Genomic DNA, 23,644 nt, shown 5'->3' with positions numbered 1-23,644 from the left:
GGTAAATTCTTTTTTCTCTGGCTGCTTTATAGATTTTAGCTTTATTTTTTTCTCTGATATACTGATGTCTTTTTATTTTTCCTGTTTAGGGTTTGAAAGGGTTTACTGAATTTATGGCTTGATGTTTTTCATCATTTAAAGAATACTTCAGCCAATTTTTTTCTGAAAATTTTTTCTGCTCTATTTCTCTCTCTTCTTTTTGTTAAAGCTTTGTTACATCCATAGATGGTCTCACTCTCCCTCTCTCTCACCTTCTCTTAGGTTTTCTATCTTTTCTTTCTCTGTGTTTCATTCCATAGTTTCTTCTGACCTACTTTTCTTTTTTCCTAATTCTCACTTCAACTAATTTTCTAATATGTTATAGAAACTATTAACTGAGTTATTAATTTAAATTTCTTTTTTTCATTAGTGGGACTTCCACTTTTAAAGTATTTTCAGTTCTATATTGAAATCCTCAATCTTGTCCTTTGTCCCCCTGAATATAGCACATCTGAATCAGTTAGCTTTTGTTGTGCAGTAAATCACCTTCAAAACTTAGTAGCTTAAAACAATGGCTACCTATTTAAGCTTATAATTCTGCCCACTGGCAATGGGCTAGACTCAGGTAGATGAGGGATTTTTCACATCTTGGTTGGGCTTGCTCATGGCTCTGTGGAGAGCTGCCAGGTTGGGAGGTGGGGGTTGATGTCCAGTCTATGCCAGATTCTGTCACATGTTTAGGAGCAGCTGGCTATAGGCTAGAATGCCTTGGCTATCCTCCATGTAATTTTTTGTCCTCTAACAGACTGGGCTTTTTCCTGTGGCTGCAACACATTTCCAAGAGAGCAGAGTAATCAAGTCCTTTTGAAGACAAGGCTTGGAAATGGCACAACTTGTCAAAGTAATTCAAAAGGCTAGTCTAGATTCAAATGGGTGGCAAAACAGATTCCACATCTTGATGAAAGGAGCTTCAAAGTCACGTTGTAAAGGTCCACAAATGCAGGGAAGAGAATAATTATGGCCATTTTTACAAATGGTCTATCACTTATAAGGATATATTCTTTAAGGGTGCCTGATAACTGAAATATCTGGAGTCCCTGTGGCTGGTTTCTATTATGTAGTGTTTATTATCCAGTAGTTTTCATTCATGTGGCCTTATTTCATTTATTAGTTATTTTGGATTGTGCACTCTTATTTACAAAATAACATGTATGCACAAAATTGTGGGTAGAAATAATCTGAAGCCTAAAATGACATTACTTTATTCCAGAGAATTCCTATCTTCATTTCTGCTAGACGCATGTCAGAAATAACCCCACTATCATTTCAATCCAACTCAGGGAATAAGTTTTGAAGCTGAGTTATAGTCCCTCTGAAGAACTATGTATTTCTGGTTCATAGTTACTACAAGAGTACAACCTGCTGGGGTTCCAACCCAGTGCTGAGTGTTCACCAAGGCCCATCTCCCTGGCTTCAATGTTATCAGAAGTGTCCTTTAAACTAGCTACCTCTCTACAAATAATACTAGGGGGACATGTGGTCCCAAACATTGGGTTATTTTCCTGAGATTCATCTCTGTACCTTGGCCCACTAATTCATGACTAGGTGGTAGTTCCCCAGTGCCTTGTTTATACAGGTACTCTTTACTTTTATTCAACTTTTCTAGCTGTTCACCGTAGAAAGCTGGCTTTAATCACTAGACAGCTCTAACTTAAAACAAATCCCCATTCGTTATTTTATAACAAAGAATTCCATGTTAGTGCATGTAATGAAAAGTATGTACAAATTCTTTGATACACTTTTCTTCAAGAGAAGGAGCTTAATTCTCTTCCCTTTGAGTATGGATTGCATACAATAACTCACATCTAAAATGTGACAGAAACCATGGAGCGTGCCTAGGTCACAAAGACACTGTAGCTTCCATCTTGCTCTCCCTCTAGGGAAGCCAGCTGCCACAATGTAAAGACACTCAAGCAGCCCCAATGAGAGGCCCATGCAGTGAGGTCCAGGGGGCCAAAAGCCCTGTGATTGAGCCATCTCAGCAGCATAACCTCCAGTCTCACCCAAGCCTCCTGATGACTACAACCCAAGCAACATCTTTGACCGCAACAGTGCAAGAGTTCCTAAGTGAAAACTACCCAGCTAAAGCCACTCCTGAATCCTGACCTGCAAACTATGAGATGATGAATACTGTTTGAGTAATTAAGTTTTGGTAACTGGTTTTGCATTAGTAGTTAACTAATACAGTATGTTTGCCTTTTAATTTTATAATATCATTATTTTATTACTTTAAATTCAATACTATTTTTTATTTGAAAAAAACAATAGCTTAAAACTTTTAAGTAATATTTAAATATAAAAGATATGCTTGATTTACCTCTTGTTGCTTCTTTTAGTCCTAACTGGAAGCAGAATTTTTCAAGACAGATGAAGTCATTTCCACAATAGTATTAATAGATAAGCCATTCAGAAAACCTTTATGATTTATTCTCACTTCCTGAAGAGCATCTATAATATGGTCTCTATGCAAAAGGAAAACACACATAAGCACCTGTCCTTTCCAAAGTAACACATTCTAAATATGGCTAAGTTATCACACTGAACTATATTTTTACATAAAAATATTAAAACCACTGTAACAGAATTGTAGTCATTACCTGCGAACTTCTGGATGTAGTTCAGCCAGTCTCTTCATGATTTTGGTAAAGCTACGCAGATTCAATGTATTTGGTGGTATGAATTGAATAGGTGTATCAGGTAATAGTTTAGTAGATTCAATCTGTTTACAATTCTTCTTGATACCCTAAATAAACATTTTAAGTTTTCCAAAAACAGTGACCATTACATAGACACTTTAGCTTATTTAATTAAAATAAAGTTTAAAATTACAAATGGTAAAATAAAAATTCCTAAGAAATTTACTTTGAGTTGGGATTATTTATGCCAAGTAGATTTACTTGAGCTGTGTTGTGAACCATGTATTTAAATTTAAAAAGTCCCACATGTTTTCTAATAGTGACAAAATATTTGGAGTTAAGTCTAAATCAGCCTTTCTCAACTGGGATTCCTCATCTGAACCACAGAACACAGATGTTAACTATTCTCTCATTTTCCCCAAAGATAGGACATAATTAGTTTCATTCTCAGTGTAGGAGAGAGGTTAATTCACTACATACAGTGGATATCTAAGGCTTATGGCATGGAGGCTTAGTTCTCTTACTTGACAAGTGAAAGGCTAGTTTACATAGTAATTACCAATATTCTACATTTTATTTACTAAATATGGCATCAACACAGACTATATATCCAGAATTGGACCACATACTATGGAAGGAAAACTGGTTATATAAAATAGAAACCCCTCCACCTATGAATCTTACAATCTGATCAAACAGACAAAATAAAAATGATTAATTAGTATTCACCAGGTTATAAATTCTATGAAACCACTACATACCCCATAAAAATTCAGGCTAAACAAAGAGCTGAGACTTTAAAGTCTAGATGAAAAGACAGGGCAAAATACATCAACTATTCTATCTATCCCATCAGAACATTATCATTTTACTTAATTGTTTATTGTCTTTCCTCACTAGATTTAAGTTATACAAGACCACATATTTTTTGGCCTGTTTTGTTCTTTGCTGTTCTCCCAGTGCCTAGAATATTTATGTATACAATTGGTATGTAATAACTGCTGAATAAATAAAAGTTTGGGATACAATAGTTTAAGTGATAGTTTAAACCACAGAAAGGATGAGATTTCCAAGGAAGAGCCAAATTACTGCTCAACAACAGTATTAAGTTGAATGCATTTTCTGTGCCCGGCATTGTTCTAAGGACTTTTCTGTATTAAATTCATTTAAACCTCACAACATTTGTGAAGCAGGAACTATCATTCCCATTTTAAAATAAGGAAGCTCAGACATGGAGGTTAGGTAGCTTGCCCAGTCACACAATGAGCAGGTAGCAGGGTCAGGTTCTGCCCCTCATGGTAGACAATAAATATTTTCTAAATAAATGAATGTAATGAATAAATGTTGGGAAGCTGAGAATATCTCATGTATTAAATAAAAATTAACTCAAAATCTTTGTGACCATGGGTTTTGCAAAGCACAAATTAAAAAAGAAAAAATTTGATAAATTGTATTCCATCAAAATTAAAAACTCCTTTAAGACAGTATTAAAAGAAGGAAAAGACTAAGTATAGGTTAGGAAAAAGTATTCCCAAATCATATATATCTTATAAAAGGTTTGTATTCAGAAAATTAAAAAAAAAACTCTCAAAATTCAATAATAAAATAAACAACAATTTATCAATCAATGGACACTTGGGTGGTTGCCATAACTGGGCTACTGTAAGGCTGCTATAAAAATTGGGGTCCACGTATCCCTTTGAATTAGTGTTTTTGTATTCTTTGGGTAAATACCCAGTAGTACAATTGCTGACTTGCAGGGTAGTTTTGTTTTTAACTTTTTGAGGAACTTCCACACTGCCCGTTTGCATTCCCACCAACAGTGCACGAGGGTTCCCCTTTTGCCACATCCTCACCAACACCTCTTGTTTCTGTGTTGTTGATTTTAGCCATTCTGACATGTTTGACGTGGTATCTCACCATGGTTTTGATTTGCATTTCCCTGATGATAAATGATGTTAGTGATCTCTTCATGTGTCTGATGGCCATCTGTATGCCTTCTTTGGAAAAATGTCTACTCATGTCTTCTGCTCATTTTTTAATCAGATTACTCATTTTTTGGGATTGATGAATGAAAAAAGAAGAGGTGATACATATATATTTTTTTCATTCATATATATATTTATATATATATATATATATATATAAACATGTGTGTGTATGTGTGTATATATATACACATACACACACAATGGGATATTACTCAGCCATAAAAAACAAGGGAATCTTGCTATATTTGTAATGATATGAATAGAGCTAGAGTGTATTATGCTAAGAGAAATAAGACAGTCAGAGAAAGACACGTCACATGATCTCACTCATATGTGGAATTTAAGAAACAAAACAAATTAGCAAAGGGGAAAAAGGGAGAGAGACAAACTAAGAAACAGACTCTTAACAACAGAGAACAAAATGAGGGTTACCAGAAGGGAGGTGGGTGGGGGGAAGGGTTAAAGAAGATTCGGGGTTAAGGACTGCACTGGTTGTGAGGAGTACCAGTTGATTTAAGAAGTGCTGAATTACCATATTGTACCCCTGAAACCAATATACTATATGTTAACTAACTTGAATTTAAATAAAAATCCCAAAACAGCAAAGAGCCCAATAAAAATGGCCAAAATACGAACAGGAATGAAATGCTATATACACAGCAATATGGATCAATCTCCAACACATTAAGCTAAGCTGTCAGGCTAATAATGTTGTGTAATATTCATTCATATGACACTCTGGAAAAGTAAAATCATAAGGAGAGGAAACAGAGTAGAAAACTACGTTCTGGAATGAAGAAACTGTTCTGTATTGTGACTGGGGTGTGGTTACACGTCCATGTGCGGTTGCCTAAACTTGAAAATACCAAAAAGAGTGAATTTTATTCTATGTAAATCTTTTAAAAACCTGTGGAATTCCTATAGGACCCCAGGCACACTGCTAAAGAGTGGAGAGGTGAGGGTAAAAGGGGCAACTTCATTATTTTCCATGTAGTGTTTAAAACCCTGATGAGGTAAAATTGAGAGCATATATAATAAGATGACTATATTTTATGGTTTTAATGATTATAAGCCAAGATTAACTTTGAGAAAAGATGAATAGAGAGTAATTAACTCCTTCACAGGAATACTATCCAAGAATAGGGACAAAAAAGACTGCAAAGTACTGGCAAAGAGTCTAGTTAAAGAGAAACAGTCTATAGCCAGATCTATAAAGATCTACATTGCCCACTCTCCAAGAGCAACTGGAGTTGTACAAAAACAGGTTAGTGTGGATCCATGGTTAAAAAGGATAAAGATTAATATTCTCATCCCCACTTCAAGCTCCCTGATTCTGGAGTTACTTGTTCTACCAAACTACTTATTGCAATATGGACTATACAAAGACCACCGAAAAGATCCATCAAGAAAACTAACCTTCTGGTCAAAAGGAAAAAACTCACTGTCTTGCTCAGATCCCAGCTGCCTTGGCCTAGTTCTGGGCAATCTTGAAATAGAGGAGACTGAGGTAATTTCTTTGTTGGTGCTTCTCTCCAAATTATTCCAAGTAACTTTATTTCCATTTTTGTAGGAAAGTGGTGATGTATATTCTCCAGGAGTTTTAACAAGCCGCACGTTTACTGATTTTCCATTTATTTCTATCCCATTCATTTCTTTCACAGCCATCTTTGCATCAATGTTTTTTTTAAAAACAAGGGATGCATATCTAACATATAAAAGCAGAAAACCAAAAGACTGTTAATGACTAAATTGCCTCAAACTCCACTTTGTAACTACTGGATATATACATACTTTTGCCCTTAAAAATAAAAAGGTTACTATGCTTACGTTGGGATTAGGAAAAATCATTATTTAGAATAAATTTAAAAAAAAAGAAATTAGGAGTGCCTGGGGGCTCAGTCGGTTAAGCATCTGCTTTTGGCTCAGGTCATGATCTCAGGGTCCTGGGATGGAGCCCTGCATGGGGTTCCCTGCTCAGTGAAGAGCCTGCTTCTCCTTCTTCCTCTGCCCCCACCCCACTCCAGTTCTCTCTCTCTCTAAAATCTTAAAAAAAAAAAAAAAAAGCAAATTAGGGGCGCCCGAGTTGCTCAGTTGGTGAAGCATCTGCCTTCAGCTCAGGTGATGATCCCAGGGCCCCGGGATCAAGCTGCAAGTTGCATCCCTGCTCAGTGGGAGGCCTGCCTGTACTCTCTCTGTCAAATAAGTAAATACAATCTTTAAAAAAAAAATGAACAAAAATGGGAAGTAAAAGACAGCATTTCTTAGAAATTCTCTATTAATTTTATATTAAAATTTAATGTAAAACATTTGCAAAGTTGCTATATGACAGAGTAACACAGATTAGTAGTCTTAGGACAATTGGTTATCACTAAAAAAATTAAAATTAATCTCTATACACAAAACATAACCTTGAGGTGGATCAAACATTTAAATATGAAAGGCAAATTTTAAAAACATTTGGCAGAGTAGATAAGATAATGTCCTTAGGACCTCATCACAGAAAAATAAGAGAACCAAAAAAAAAGTTGGAAAATCTAACCAGAATTTTAACCATTTGATTGAGAAGAAAGTTAGGCAAGAGTCATTCTTCTGAAATCACCAGCCCTAGATTTGTTAACAGAAGGACATATACCAAATCTGGAAAGGAGTTGTTGTCAAAGGACAGAACTATGGATATATTATTACAAGTTCCTCTATTTTTCTTTTAAAACATGTTTTCTAAATTTCCACACAGAATGTATAATACTTCAAGTAATAAAAGTTTTTTTTAAAAAAATGATTCAACAAATACTAAAAGAATATTTCACATCAAGTAATACTTCCAGGATTACAAACTACTTTAATGTAATGGAGTGTATTAACAACACATCAACAGGTCAAATAAAAAGAGTACATCATCTTAAGTGACTCCATTTAAGACAAAATTCAACAACAATTTTTTTTTTTTTTTGAGAGAGCACAAGGGGGAAGGGGCAGAGCGAGAGGGAGAGAGAGACTCTTCAGCAGGTTCCAAGCCCAGTACAGAGACTATCGCAGGCTTGATCTCACAACTCTGAGATCATGACCTGAGTCGACATCAAGAGTTGGGTGCCCAACTGACTGAGACACCCAGGTACCCATATAGGATCCTTTCTTAATTGGTAAAGACTTCTTTATCTGAAATAAACAGCTATCCTTGTTAGAAATGAAATAACTAAGGCCTTTCCACTAAGCTATCACCATTTTGTTTGATAATTTTGAATGTTCCTACAATGTCACAAAACAGAAAGTAGCATGATAAATATTGGAAATGACTATATGTAGATAAGGTAAAAAACATAAAAGCATCAACTAAAAGGTAATTAAAATTAAAAATAATCAAACAAAGTACAATTTTCTGAGTGCCTATTATATACTAGGCTGCATTCCTATTGCTTTACTTATTAATAATTGTCTCATAGCAATGTGATGAAGGTACTATTACTATCCTCATTTATAGATGAAGTGCCTGAGGTATGTAAAGGTCAAGTAACTTGTCCAAATTTATTCAGCAAGCTACTCATGCAACTGGGAACAGAACCGAAGCCATAAGCCATCTAGCTACAGAGCCTATTCTCTTAACTAATGCACTCTACTGCCCCTGTGTGAAATGGTAATGAAATAGGATTAAGTACACAAAAATCAGTAAGCCATTAATACCAAATTAAAAAGTAGAATGGAAGATTTGATTAGGAACAGCACCATTAGTGATGTAGCTGTCAACATGTCTCCCCCAACCAGGCTGGGAAAGCTCTGTAGAAATGGCCCATGACTTTACCACTGTGGCTGGTGTCCACTCCTGGCACACAGCACATACCCAGTAAGTGTAACTTACTGAATTTGGAAAACCTACCTATAATTAGTAGAAGAATCATAAATTGAAATTTCAGAAACTTGGTATTTCTGGAAATGAGACCTTAAATCAGCCTAAAAGAAAAATAAAAGTTTGTGAAAGGTAGAAAAATTTTTTTAAAAAATCAAAATATGAACAATTAATAGATTTTAAAATGAAACTCAGTAAATAAGTCCTGGCATACCTCAGATACTGAAGGGCAGAGACCACCAACATGTATCAAGTAACCTTTATCTTTTCGTAAATTTTCAATATTCTTCATTTCTGCTTATAGAGAAACATAATACATGACCATTAATATTTGATATTTAAAAAGAAATGTGAAAACTTTTTTTTATTATCACAAAGCTTATAAAGTTATTACTGAATATCAGCCCTAGTCTGAAGACCAAGAGCCTAGAGTGTAGTTTTAAGATTTTAGGGCCTTAATCACATCATCTTCCAAATAAGGAGATTGGATTATTTGATATTAAGTCTCTCGTAGCTCAAAAATGGGTCAATAACATCTGGTCAGGATAATCAATTACATCATAATAAGAAAGGTGTCTTTCATTTGTCTTTGGTTCAAAGAAGTGCTATCTAGGAAGGGAGATATGCAGAGGACCCTAACTGCCCCCATGTCAATCCTGGCTAGGCCTTATGGATATTCCTGGGCTGGGGAAATCTCACACCAACAGAACCTTGAAATCAGAAAAATATCAACAACAGGTATATAGCCTGTTAATGGTAATGGCACATTAGGAAAAAAAGGGGGAGTACAAACAACTTGATTTACACGGCACTTTTTGGGAACCACAAATATTAAGATTACAGATACAGATTTTTCCATTCTCAGTATGCATTTTCATGGTCTCCATTTTGAAGAGAACTTGGTCTCAAAAAGGATCCACTGAATTGAGATTCTTTTAGTTTCCTGTCAAAACCAATACCTGGCACATAGGTAATACACAATAAATATTTGTTGAATGAATTCTTCGAGTAGTTTTATTTGTTTAATTTTTATATAATAATGGGATAGTTGTAAGTTTTATTTTTTTCACTCACTAGTAATAGCCTAACACCTCCTGAGTGCCCCTCCCACTGCAGGCAGGATGCCCAGCACTTCACCCGCAACCTAGCAATTGTTATCATTTCCATTTTCCAGAGGCGGCTGCTGAGGTCTTCAGGTTACAAATCTAGTTAACTGGTGGTGCTGCAATGCAGGCAGACTTTTTCATCCCTAGGCAATAATAACCCAACCTTCTTCATTAACTTAATTCCTTTAGCTTGCTTGATCTCTTTCGTTTATAATATACAGTTGTAAAGAAGAGAGTGAAATATTTATCTGTATACTTCTGCACTGAGGTGTGGAGGGAGCAAGAAGCTACAGTGAATAAGCATTAGGAGACATATATTTGACTCATCCCCTTCACCTTGCACTAGTTCGATACAATAGGATGACTAACTACCCCACGGGCAGAACACTATACTTGGCCCTGGGGACAGGTAGTTAACAAACTATAAAAAAACTGAGCTAATATGTGATGTGGGAAGGCAGTCTATAGATCAGGTAAGATAAGTACATAGTATGTGGTAAGTGATATGGACAAATATAATGAAAGGTTGGGGCGCCTGGGTGGCTCAGTGGGTTAAGCCTCTGCCTTCGGCTCAGGTCATGGTCTCAGGGTCCTGGGATGGGGCCCCACATTGGGCTCCCTGCTCAGCGGGGAGCCTGCTTCCCCCTCTCTCTCTGCCTGCCTCTCTGTCTACTTGTGATCTCTCTCTCTGTGTCAAATAAAATCTTAAAAAAAATAATGAAAGGAAAGAAAAAAAGTAGCTAGAATAAAGCTAGATGATAAAATGTCATTTATTTTAAACTGTATATGTGTATTAAATACATGCATAAAATGCATAAATGAATGGTAAAGAATATTCATAGTGGTTACTGCAGATTGAAGAACCTTCAGGTAATTTAAATTTTCTTATATTTTGTTTTAAAATATTTTTTAAAAAATATTTTACTTATTTAACAGAGAGAGAGAGAGAGAGACAGAGACAGAGACAGAGCACAAGCAGGGGGAGAGGCAGAGGCAGAGGGAGAAGCAGGCTCCCTACTGAGCAGGGAGCCTGATGTGGGGGCTCAGTCCCAGGACCCTGGGATTACGACCTAAACCGAAGGCAGACGCTTCACCGACTGAGCCACCCAGGCACCCATTTAAAAATCTTAGTAAGCATTATTTATAGAAGCAAAAAAGCCCCCCAAAACCATTGCTATTATGTAAAATAAAAATCCATGGAAGCATACAGAAATAAAATAAGGAAGGTAGCATATATTTAGAAATGATAGAAGGGCAATGGTCACAGAAACTAGAGGAAATTCCAACTATTATAAGCAACTGAAGACTATCAAAAGATGAAAACATTAATAATTTGATCTATTTCAGTAAAGTAAGGGAAAGAAAACCATTTCGATCCCTCATGCCAGTCTGATAGATCTGCTGCTGAGGGTTCAGAGGAAGAGTGTGTCCGGGAGGAGCAGTGGTGTTGCCCCAGAATGGCAGAAAGGACTCGGACCTCTACTGCTAACTAAATCTGGGATTTACGTTTTTAGCAGTTTTCTGAAAGAAAGGAACATTTTAAACTGATTTACTTTCTAGAAAAACTGACCTCTAAATGTCCAATTTCTCATTTTTTATAATTATAAAGGAAAGCCACAAACAAAATATTAAAACAGTTTAGTTCTCAGAATTACAAAATGAGCTACAGTAGGATTTCTTAGTAAATTAAGAGCCAACCTTGTGGAAACTTTGGATCCCCTTTGTCTTTTTCTATTTGATTTTCTTGAATTCCTGACAAGTCAACTCCCGTCAGGTTTTCTTTAGCATCAAACCAGTCTTCACTTACTTCTCGATAATTTTTGCAGTCTGAGAAATTGAACAGAAGCAGCTATGAATTACGTACAATGTTAAACTCTGATAAATTATTAAAAAGCTCCTCAGAATAAGTCAGCATGAGGACAATTACTAGTTTTATGTAAAAATAAATATCAACAAAGTATAAACCAAGCATAAAGAATTCCTTGAGAAAGGTTTTTTGCTAGCCCCTGAAAAATACTATTCTGAGTGATCTGCTCCCCAGTTTTCTTTTAATTAACACTGATTCTTAGCTTACTAAAAGCCTTACGTTTCTGATTTTTAAAGTATCCTTTACTGACGAAGAGACACATTTTTATACACAGAATAGTAGTAAACCTCTTTAAAAAGGAATTAATAAGTACTGCAGCTCTATTTCATTAAAAATTGAATTAATGATCTTTCTGGAATGATTATAATCTCTTCTCATAGAAGGCAAAAACAAAAAAAGTACAATTTACAGATACAAACTGGACAGAAGAAATAATTTTCAGATTGGAAAATATGAGCCAGAAGAAAAAAATCTGTATTATTATTTGACATTATCAAATATATTAAGTAACTTTACAGATGCTAAGTAGATGGAATAAGAACATACTTAATGTTCATAATGAGAATGATGCCATTCAGTCAATCCAAAATGTTGATTTTGATTTAATGAATGGGCACTAGGAGTATTTTAAACTTTGCGATTTGTTTTTGGGCAATGCACAGAACTCTTTACACTGACCTTTGTCATCAAGTTTCAGCTGACTAAAGTCTACATCGATGTCATCATTTTTCAAACCATCTTCCTTGGGTAGTGCATCCTGTTTAGGATGACTACTGTCTGACAGGAAAGACATCTGAGGATGAAAATAATAAAAACGACAATAAATATGGACTGGTGGTTACTGCACTGACGTTCTGTGGCAGGTACTCTTCACTAGCATCGTTCAGTCCTCACGACAATGAAGGCAAACAGAACAAAATCATTTTCTGTAAGTGAGCAAACTGAAAGTAACTTGCTGCTTTATGCTGGTCACAATAAGAGTTTGAACTCAGCCTGTGCATAGTGACTGCCAACACGACCATTATTTAGCAAAGTGTGGCACGTGTACACACAAGAAGTACTTGAAATGATTTTCAGAAGTGTTCATATAAGGATTTTTCACATTAACAATTAACAGTAATATATTTAATGTGTGCTTATAGGATCCTCTTATTTATAAAAAGTGGCATTTCTTTCCCATATTTAATAGTTACTTTTTACCCATAAATTTATTTAAAAAGGAGAATCATTTAGGGGCGCCTGGATGGCTCAATAGGTTGAGCGTCCGCCTCTTGATTTCGGCTTAGGTCATGATCTCAGGGTCATGGGATGGAGCCCGTGGTCAGCAGGGAGTCTGCTTGAGATTCTCTTTCTCCCTCTCCCCCTCCCCATCCTCCACTTGTGTGTGTTCTCTCTGAAATAGATGAATAATCTTTAAAAAAAAGGTGGGGGGAATCATTTAAAGAAAAATACGAAGCAAGTGAAGTTATAGGTAATACATGGCTATGGAAAATTGTGAAGATGATACAGGAGTAGCTGAAATTTAGCAACTATCCTATCACTATACTGCTTTTCACACATAACCTGTTAATTTAATGAGATAGGTATTAAAATTTCATCCTAACTTATAATAGGTATTGTCTTGTAGCCCAAACTAAGATTATATATCTGCATCTTACTAAATATTTGTGGAGAACTGAGGTTTTTTTTTGATCAAGTAGAATGATGGAATACATAATTTGCTAAAGTAATTTACTTTTAATCATTTGTTAATAGAAAAGTATATAACTCAAGAAACTAACTTTTGGCTTAATGCATCTTATTATTCAAGACTACCCAAATAGTATAACCTCAGGGTTAAGACCAAAATCTGAAAACAGCAACAAAGTTCAGCTTTTTTACAGCACTGCCTCACTTCATAAGGAATAAAGCCTGTGTTTCTGTCCACTTCACCCTCTGCAGAGTGCTCTTACACAGACTGTCACTGGACACACAATACCTTAGGGGGACAAGAAAGTTCAAGAACACCTACAAAAGGCATTTAAAAACTAATTTTGTCATTTCAGTAAAGAAGGAATTAAACTTTTGCCTTGTCTAAACAATTTACTAGTTTTAAGCACAGTGCACCAGCATGTCAGTGGCCGTAAGTCATGGTTGCCTTAGACAGTTCAAGTTTATACCAGTTGTCGTGGTGAGTCATTAATGTCACTCACTGCCTTTCATCCTCAGCAGTCTCCTGGTTTGATAGTCACCCTACTGAACAGATACCACTGACATCTGTTTGATCATGGCACTGTTCCTTCAAATCAGTTATATCCCTCAAGTGGTACTACACAAAGACAGCTGACTGAAAAAAAAGATGTGAGAACTTCTGAAAATTATGGTTTACTTTGCTTAAGCCATAAAATCACAGATTTACATTAATGAGCTACTTTAAAAAAAATCTCACTTGAGAGAGTGTCTTTTTTAGGCTTGAAGAGACGTCAACATCACGTGTTCTTTGATTATCTAGTTCAGGATCTGGTCCTGAAAAGCTAAACAGACAAACATTTTATTAAACAGCTCATCAATGTTCTGAAAAGGATCAACAGAAAACTTAAAGTTAACCAAATTAAGCAATTTTAAAGATCTAATGAATTCTATATTAGATGAAACCATAACTTACACATGTGATTCTTCTTTCATCAGCTAGAAAGAGAAAAAGGAAGAAAAGTTTTTTAGTTTAAAAATGTATTCTGTGCAAACAGAGTAAAGTTTTAATTATAAAACATACATACCGTGGAAGCAAACGTAGACAAGGTCGATAACAATTTTGATTCCACAGCCAGAGGGGGCAGCTCTTCCAGAGGCATGCCCTTGTTTATTTTTTCTTTCAAGCTCTCATATCTAACCTTTAAGTCTCCCAAAACAGACAGTAGTGCTGATCCTAATTCCTTCTTAGTAGAATCACTTGATAAATTTCTGTTCAAAAGTCAAATTTACAAAACTCCTTAGACACAAGTCATCCATTTAACACTATTATATTATACACTGAGTTCTAACTCTATCAGATTTGTAAAGACATCTTCTTTTAAATATTTAGTAAAAGAAAACCAAAGATGTTTTTCTAGGAGCAGCAGAAGCAGCCCTCAGTATATAAGCCAGAAAGAATGTGGCAGAATGTCATACAAACTCTGCTACTGACTTAACCATACTTGGACTTTATAAAGAAACATCCAATCTGTCTTTTCACTGGATTCACCATCTTGACATACCCTGCTGCCTCTGCATGAAATTAAAATGTATGACTTTTTAAAGTCCATTAACCCTAGACCAGCTAACAAACCCAATTACAGTCTATCCCTCACTTTGCCTTTCAAAAATAAAAATTAAGGAAATTTTGTTATAAATTTAAAGCTTGTAATAACATTCTAAGATCAGATTTAAAGTTAACAATCACCTATTTACCCCTGCCCTGTTCTCCGCTACGAGTTTGTAAATATCAGTGCAGTGGCGGTGACACATCTGATAGTGAACATTTAAAAGGTGCAACTCTGCTTTGATGGCTCTCTGCATGATTTTCTGACAGCACTTTGATGGCAAACTCTTCGTCGGCTCTTTAGAATGTTGACATTCCCTTTAAAATAAAAGACTGCATTAGGTAAGATTCCAAATATTTTTCTCTGTTAATGACATGCCTCTCAAAGAGATTTTAAATTTCTATTTTCTGTCAAGTTTAAATCAGTTTCTACTAAGATAGAAAGACTGCAGGAAACATTACATCTTTAGAAAGTAAGGATGTCAAATCCAAGTAAATATATTCTTTCTAGAAGTCAAGAAAGTAAGAAAGTTTCCAATTTATACTTTCTTTTACCAAAAAAGGATTCTGAAGTACAGAATCAACTTTATTGATCCATAATCAATAGATTTTCAACCTAAATCAAGCTTTGGCCAACATTTTTAAAGATTTTATTTATTTGTCAGAGAGAGAGCACAGGCAGGCAGAGTGGCAGGCAGAGGCAGAGGGAGAGGGAGAAGCAGGCTCCCTGCCGAGCAAGGAGCCCGATGTGGGACTCCATCCCAGGATGCTGGGATCATGACCTGGCCAAAGGCAACCGCTCAACCGACTGAGCCACCCAGGTGTCCCTGGCCAACATTTTTTAAAGTTATAAGCATTCTGGATGGACATGGTGCTTAAATGTATTTAAGCAAGTAAGCACCAGATTAAACTCATTAGGAGAATGAAGAATGAGTGAAGGAAAAAGTAAATGAACTCAGAGCATGAAAACCAATTTGACTTCTCAGAGACCTGCCCTTTCCTCTCCAAATCCCCACCCCAGATTCTCCGTGGATGCAGAGTCAACTACACAATGAATTAAAATCAAGATTAAAATACTCCAGCGAAAGCAGCTATTTACTTCTTCAAATATGTAAGTTTTCCACAGGTGCTACTTTGTGTTGGTCTACAGGGGGATCGAATGGAGGAAAATGGAATAATTAAATCAATATAGATTTGGGTTGAATAAATAAAGATAAGAAGCCATGAGTTTCTGAAGGAATTATTGAGATATAATCTTAATAAGTGAAAAGCTTTAAAGTTATACATTATCTTAATATTTATTTGTTTGAAGGCAAATGGCTGAAGCAGATGATCTCTTAAAGTCCCATTTAGCTATTATTCCATATGGTTAAATACTCTACCAAAAAAGCCAATTACTGTTTTGATTTTTCCCCATGTGTATACGTTTATACATCTGATTTACCTTTCAGGATGTTTCTTCAAGTCTGTGATAGCAGACGCTTTTCTTAATTCCAGGGGATCCTGGAAAACGTGATTTAAAATGAAATTAGAAATAGATGACAAACACAGATAAAATGTAAAATCCAATTTCTTTTTTGTTTTTCTTTTTTTCTTTTTGAAATTTTATTTACTTATTTGATAGAGACAAGTAGGCAGAGAGGCAGGCACAGAGAGAGAGGGAAGCAGACTCCCTGCTGACCAGAGAGCCCAATGCGGGGCTCAATCCCAGGACCCTGAGATCATGACCTGCACTGAAGGCAGAGGCTTAACACACTGAGCCATCCAGGTACCCCAAAAATCCAATTTCTAATTGACTTGGTGGCAACAGCTGCCACCAAAGATGGACAGAGTTCGGTAGCAATCTATTCACCTTTTCCCTCATCCAGCATCCCCTCATGAAAGCATTAGGAACCCCGGTTGTAATTCAACAAACCATTTATTTTATCATACACGGCCTCTATGTAAGGTCAAATAAAATTTTATTATTAATCTTATTGGCTTTACCTTATTTAGGAAATTTTCATTAGGTTTTGAACTGTCAACTGAGAGAGATTTTCCCAATGATCCTTTTGTCACAGCCCCTGGCGCATCGTCATCATCCTGACTGCATGACCAATCTGTGTTACAAGCCACGCTTCTCTGTTTCTCACTGGGCCATTCACCAGGCCGTTTTTTGTTCATCATTGTTATCTCTGTATTGCTTGATGTAGAGGCTATGGAAGATCTTACACTTGTTGCCCTGCTGGTTGTGAAACAAGCCCTAAAATCAGTGCTAACATCCACTGTCTGATTAACTGTGACTGTCTTGTTTGCTCCATCTGTCACTAATTTGGGACATGTTCCTTCTATATTGTGAAAGCAAGTTTTACTTGTGGTACTGCCATTAGTAACCTTCAGGGAGTTATCTTCTACTGCCTGATTATCTTTGACTGCAATCCTTGGGAGAGTAACAGAAGAATCTAAGGCTGGATTAGGGCTATTTTGTAGGCTTTTATAATTTGAATATCCACAGGCAGAAATTACTGAATCATCAAAAATAGAGGTCCAGGATGTTTGACAATCTTTACAGGGTTGGAGTAACATCTGTAAAGATTTGTCTTGTGATGTGCGAGGATTTTCAAGGTGGTGTGACTTTTTGTTCTCAACAACTGCATTCCCACAAAAATCTTTACTTTCAATTATTTGATATTTCATTTTGCCAGTATACATTTTAGCTTTTAATGCTTTTTGAGGATTCAAAAAACCACTCTTAGATTGAGATTCCTGGTTCTCAAGTGGACTACTCCCTAGTACAATTTCATCAAAGACTGTGTGGTACATCAAACTCGTCTCTTGTTCCTTACGCATTTCATGCTTTGGTTCATGATATTCTCTTAACATAATGGAATTCTGAAACTTGGAGACATGAAGTGCATCTTCTTGTCCATAAACATCAATTGAATCTAGAGAGATGCTACAATTACTTTCCAATTTAACATGATTACCTTCTAGATTGCTAGCACATTCAACTTCATAACCTGAATTTCTTAATCCGACAATCTCCAGATTAGGTATGTTCAATGTTTTCTTTTGGTCAAATGATAAAGAAGTACTTATGTATTCTTGCTCTTCTGCACTGTGATATTCCTGCTGTGAGTCTTCATCTATATCATGTTTTTGCGCATCTTCAGCAGTTTCTTTATAATCATCATCTGAAATCTTACAGGTTCTTTCAGAGCCAACAATCTTATTATCTTGATATTCCAAAATATCAAAAAATACCCCTTCTCTTTTCTGCATTTCAGAATCTAATTCTGAATTTAAATGAATGAGATTTTCATTCTTTAGTTTTGACTCTGAATAATGTACAGAGTATGTTTCATTCAAGAAAGCACAGTCAATACTGTCCTCAAATTCTCCAGACTGAGAGAGATTGCTCTCCCTGTTAGGATCTGGACTCCCAGTATAAGACAGCTCCAATAAATCCATTCGGTCAGTACTGCTAACTTCTTTGTCATTAGCTCTTTGTTCTACTGCCAAGGAATCCCAGTCATCATTAAGAAAAGCCAATTCAGCTTTGCTACAACCATTGGAAGATAATAACAAATCTTCTTTCTTAGGATTAGAAGGCACATCTGATTTGAAAGAGAAAAAAAAAAAGAAAATGTTGGCATCACTAACATTACAGAAGCTAAACACTAGAAAAGACCTTAGATATGATCTGATCAAAGCTCTTCCCAATATAGGAATACTTTTTACATTACCCTTGACAAATAACCCTTATGTTTGCTGCTATGGACTAAATTTTGTCCCCCTCAAAATTTGTATGCCCGTCAAAGCCTTAACTTCCAGTGTGACAGTAATTGGTGATGGGGCCTCTGGAAGGTAATCAGGGCTAGATAAGGTCATGAGGATGGGTCCTTCAGGATGAGATAAGTGCCACAAGATGGGATAAATGCCAGAGAGCTTGCTATTTCCTTCTACCATGTGAGGACACTGTAGAAGGGAGCCATCCACAAGCTAGGAAGAGAGCCCTTACCAGAACCTGACCATGCCGCACCCTAATTTGGACTTCTAGACTCCAGAACTGTGAAAAAACAAATATATGTTGTCTAAGCCACTCAGTCTATGATATTTTATTATGGTAGCCCCAGTTGGCTAAGATAATAGCCAAGATTCTTCTTGAATTCTTTCAATGGCTAGGTGTTTGCTATTTATAAGGCAGCTGCTCTGTAATCTTTGTTTTATTTTTTTAAAGGTTTTATTTATTTGAGAGAGAGAGAGAGAGAGAGAGGGAGAGAGCATGAGAGGGGGGAGGGTCAGAGGGAGAAGCAGATTCCCTGCTCAGCAGAGAGCCCAATGCAGGACTGGATTCCAGGACTCCAGGATCATGACCTAAGCCAAAGGCAATTGCTTAACCAACTGAGCCACCCAGGAGCCCCTGCTGCTCTGTAATCTTTGGATGCCTCCTAATGACAGTCTTAGGCTTTACAGAAACAATGGAAAAAAGACATTGGCATTGCACCCAAACATGGTTTTCCTCAGGGTCACAGGTAAGAAAAAGGACACTTACATGTAATACAGTGACAGAGTTGTGTTAATGAGCAGGGAAATGCTCGAGAAGAAAGAAGAAGTAAACTTCAGAGGAAATTTACATTTAAAAAGTGTTTTGAAACAAAATAGTTATTTCAGGCAAATCAAACAGCATGCACATGGAAAGTCAGCTACATGAAAGAACATGGCATTTTCAGGAAATTATAAGCCACTTTGGAATAAAACACCTCTATGGAACTAACAAGAGCTAAGAACAGAAAGAGGCCTTTTATGATGTGCTAAGAAGTATGGTTTTTATTCTAAGGCAACAGACAGCTACTGAAAGCTTCTTAGAAGGGTAGTCAAGTAAACAGAGTAAGTTTAAATACCCCTGACAACAATGAGAGTAAAAGCTTGAAGGGGAGACTGAGGCAGAGAGACTAAGTACAGAAGAGGGATGAGAAGATGGGACTGGGATAAAAGCGCCATACTGACAAAGACTTGGGGGTTGATTAGGAATGGGAAATGAAGGAGAGAAAATGGCTTTTGAAGTTTTTGGACTAAGAACATAATCAGAACCACGTTTATATCAAGATCCAGTACACACACACATATGGATATATGTAAGTGAAAAAAAAAATCCTACAAAACAGTAACTACTCTATGTCCAATGCATTTTGGTATTTTCTGGTCTGTTTAATTTATTTTTAAAAAGTTGATCACAATCAGCTAAACTGATTTCATGACTACCAACTGGCTATCACCTGCCTGGATATCATTCTGAGATAATGCTAAGGTTTACAACTTGGTATTACAGTTGAATGGGAGTATTTGGAGCTAAAGGGATAGATGCACTTTATAAAGAGGAACAGAGAGAGAAAAAGGTAGGAGAGGGAGGAGATAACAAGGGGTCAGTTGCAAGCAAGTGGCATTTGAGGTCAGTGATAAAACACCCACATGTGAATATCTTTTATTTTATTTTTTAAGATGTTTATTTTAATTTATTTGACAGACAGAGATCACAAGCAGGCAGAGAGGCAGGCAGAGAGGAAAGGAAACAGGCTCCCTGCTGACCAGGGAGCCTGATGCGGGGCTTGATCCCAGGACCCTGGGATCATGACCTGAGCCAAAAGCAGAGGCTTTAACCCACTGAGCCACCCAGGCGCTCCCACATGTCAGTATCCGATAAACCATTATAAATATAGGGCTGGAGCAAAGGCTAGAAGTCTCAGCTTCACTTTTAAATTTATCTGTTTTTCTTAGAGATTCGTATAGGAGTTATGTATTCTGGATACTGATTCTTTGTTTTTCATATTTATGAGATGTTTTTCCTAGTTTATTGCTTATCTTTTATCTTTCTATATAATATTAGACTGTGTTTTTTAAGATTACTTAAATTAAAATTAAAAATTTTAATTTAAAGGGACACCTGAGTGGCTCAGTCAGTTAAGCGGCTGCCTTCGGCTCGGGTCATGATCCTGGGGTCCTGGGGTCAAGTCCCACATGGGGCTCCCTGGTTGGCAGGGAGCCTGCCTCTTCTTCTGTCCGCCGCTCCCCCTGCTTGTGTGCTCTCTCTCTCTCTCTGACAAATAAATAAAGTCTTTAAAAAAATTTTTTTTTAATTTAAAAAAAATTTTTTTTAATTTAAAAAATTAAAATTAAAAGCCTGACTTCTGGCTTTTGTCTCTCTAGCCTTCTCTACCACAGGATTATAAAAGTATTCTTCTATATTTTATTCTACTGTGTGTGTGTTAAAACCACATATATTCATAAGCACACAAAACTCAGTCATCTTGCTTTTTATGTTCTTGCTATTTCTTGTTTTCTCATCTATCAATAAACACAGAAAAATTTCAGATTTGTGTGAAGACAAAACATCTACAACTTGAGTAGCAGAGACCAACCTGCCCACCTTCCACCTTCCACCCTGAAGCCCTGGCTGAATAGAAACCCTCTCTTCTGGCTCACCAGAATTTTCTTTCCTAAATCTTCCATCTATCCGAGGGGTCTTCTGTAGGCTGTGCATATTCACCAGAAATCACCTGAGTTTGCTAAATTGAAAACATGCTGAATCTTACCACCTTACTAGGAGGAAGGCTTAAAAAGTAGCAACACTGGAGGGGGAACTAACTAACCCATTTACATTAATATCTCTCCACCCAGAATAAAGCCAACTGGCCCGGCCCCTCACCTTTCTGGATGTTTCCTCCATTATAGTGGGAGCCTTTACCAGAAGCTGTCTCCACCACTGCAGTAGCCTGCATCTCTCAAGGATGGGCACTCTAGAAGAGGAATAAATATTAAACTATTATCAAATTTGGCATTATATTTAAAAAACTATTAGAAAATCAAGAATTTGACAAAGCGGCAATTATGATCAGAGATTCTAATACAAGAGGGCGATAAAACTGGTAGAACATTTGAATAACTTTTGTAAAAGCATGAACTGACAGCTAAGTAATAAATTATATTATTTAAACAGACATGGCGCATTCTTTTAAAATTTCCAAGGAACATTAAAGGACAAACAATGTATTAAGCTACTAAAAGCTTTAATCCAAAAAACAGAGTACTGAAGGCTACAGTGTGACCCACTGATTTCAAACCTGGATCAAAAATGTTTCAAAACAAATTATAGACCTATTAAAGCCTGATGAAACAGTATATCCATATCCATACAATGGAGTATCTTTCAGCAACAAAACGAAAAAACTAACTGAAGCATATAATCTCATGAAATAATCCCAAAAACATGTTGAAAGAAAGAAGTTGGACAAGAGATCATATAATGATGATTCCATTTAAATGCAATATATAGAAAAAAACAAATTTATAAAAAGACAGAAAATAGAATAATGGTTGCCTCAGGTAGGAGATGGGAAAAGGGGTTAACTGTAAATGGGTATAAGGGATTTTACTGGAGGGATTAAAATGTTCTAAAGCTGATTTATGGTATGATGTTTGCACCATTTCGTAAAGTTACTAAAACTGAACTATGTATCTGAAAGGAGTAAAATGTACCTCAATAAAGCTGTTTTTAAAAAGTCACTGACAAGGACTCTCTGAATCCAGCTGCCACATGGGGAAGTCCAAGCTAGTCACTTATAGGAAAGTCAAGGCACCCCAATGGATACATGAGTGATTCCAGAGGACACCAGCTGAAGAAATGTCCAGCCAACACACACAATCATTTTGGGCCTTCTGGCCCCTAGTTATCTTCCCTGTCTATAGGTCTAAAAAGATAAGGCATTGTCAGTGGAAGGTTCCTGGGGAGTTTGAAAAAAACTGATTTTGTTCTAATTCTCAATGAACTATTTCAATTAATGATCCTGAACAAAGCATCTAAGTTCACTCGCCCTGGGCCACAATGAGAAGACATTATAGCTGACCTTTGAACACAGAGGCACCAAACCCCCTTGTGTAACTCTGAGTCCCTCAAAACTTAACAACAGCCTGCTATTGACTGGAAGCCTTACCAATAACCTAAACATTTGCAGAACACATATTTTGTATTATATGTGTTATATATAATATTCTCACAATAAAGTAAGCTAGAGAAAAAAATGCTATTACAAATTTAATAAGGGGTGGGGCGCACAACTCTTGATTTTGGCTCAAGTCATGATCTCAGGGTCATGAAATCAAGGCCCAGGTTGGGCTCCACACTGAGCATGAAGCCTGCTTCTTAAGATTCTCTCTCAGGGCACCTGGGTGGCTCAGTGGGTTAAAGTCTCTGCCTTTGGTTCGGGTCATGATCCTGGGGTCCTGGGATGGAGCCTCGCATCAGGCTCTCTGCTCAGCAGGGAGCCCGCTTCTCTTCCTCTCTCTCTCTCTCTGCCTGCCTCTCTGCCTACTTGTGATCTCTGTCAAATAAATAAATAAAATCTTAAAAAAATAAAAAAAGACTCTCTCTCCCCCTCTCTTCCCTCTTGTTCGCTCTCTCTCTTTAAAAAAGAGGGGGAGGCACCTGGGTGGCGCAGTCAATTGGGTGTCTGCCTTTGCCTTGAGTCGTGGTCCTGGGCTTGGGCTTTGTATCAGGCTCCCTAATTTGCAGGGAGTCTGTTTCTCCCTCTTCTCTTACCCCTCCCCATCACTCGTGCTCTCTCTCTCTCAAATGAATAAAATTTTTTCAAAAAATTAAAAATTAAAAAAATTAAAAACAAAAAAATGCCATAATGAATATACTTTTATAGTACAGTATAATATTTAAAAAGTCTGCATATAAGTGGCCCCACACAGTTCAAACCCACGTTGTTTGGGTCAACTGTATAAAGCAGAGAGCTTACTTCATGGAGACAGCCTGTCTGGCTTTGAATCCTGACTTAGCTACTTAATAAACGGTACAAACTTCAACAACTAAAAACAAATTAATGGCCATGAGAGCAGAGAGTTC

At 36.6% G+C, this 23,644-nt stretch overlaps 1 protein-coding gene across 1 annotated transcript; it reads right to left on the bottom strand.

The window, feature by feature from the left end:
* Positions 1-2,377: 2,377 nt before the first annotated feature.
* On the bottom strand, positions 2,378-21,515 carry LOC111145244 (RNA binding motif protein 44). The gene is made up of 14 exons (XM_022500031.1): positions 21,443-21,515; positions 16,744-18,353; positions 16,202-16,260; positions 14,899-15,075; positions 14,237-14,420; positions 14,125-14,147; positions 13,909-13,993; positions 12,159-12,273; positions 11,312-11,440; positions 8,722-8,801; positions 8,538-8,611; positions 6,083-6,371; positions 2,637-2,782; positions 2,378-2,501 (listed from the first exon to the last, which is right to left on the bottom strand). The coding sequence occupies exons 1-14, from the start codon at positions 21,513-21,515 to the stop codon at positions 2,378-2,380; spliced, it is 3,168 nt and encodes a 1,055-aa protein (XP_022355739.1).
* Positions 21,516-23,644: the final 2,129 nt, after the last annotated feature.

Source organism: Enhydra lutris, unplaced genomic scaffold, assembly GCF_002288905.1.
Source record: "Enhydra lutris kenyoni isolate GAN:26980312 unplaced genomic scaffold, ASM228890v2 scaffoldscaffold1, whole genome shotgun sequence".
NCBI lineage: Eukaryota > Metazoa > Chordata > Mammalia > Carnivora > Mustelidae > Enhydra > Enhydra lutris.
Note: the sequence above shows the minus strand (reverse complement) of the source record. Positions and strands in the feature narration are given on the sequence as shown.

What these genes read in the sequence shown, in the direction of transcription:
- LOC111145244 (XM_022500031.1), bottom strand. Translation starts at nt 21,515, where the DNA reads ATGCAGGCTACTGCAGTGGTGGAGACAGCTTCTGGTAAAGGCTCCCAC. An exon ending in TCTGCCCTTCAGTATCTGAG is followed by an intron (nt 8,612 to 8,721) that starts GTATGCCAGGAC and finishes TTTTTCTTTTAG; the next exon opens with GCTGATTTAAGGTCTCATTT. An exon ending in CTACATCCAGAAGTTCGCAG is followed by an intron (nt 2,502 to 2,636) that starts GTAATGACTACA and finishes CCTTTTGCATAG; the next exon opens with AGACCATATTATAGATGCTC.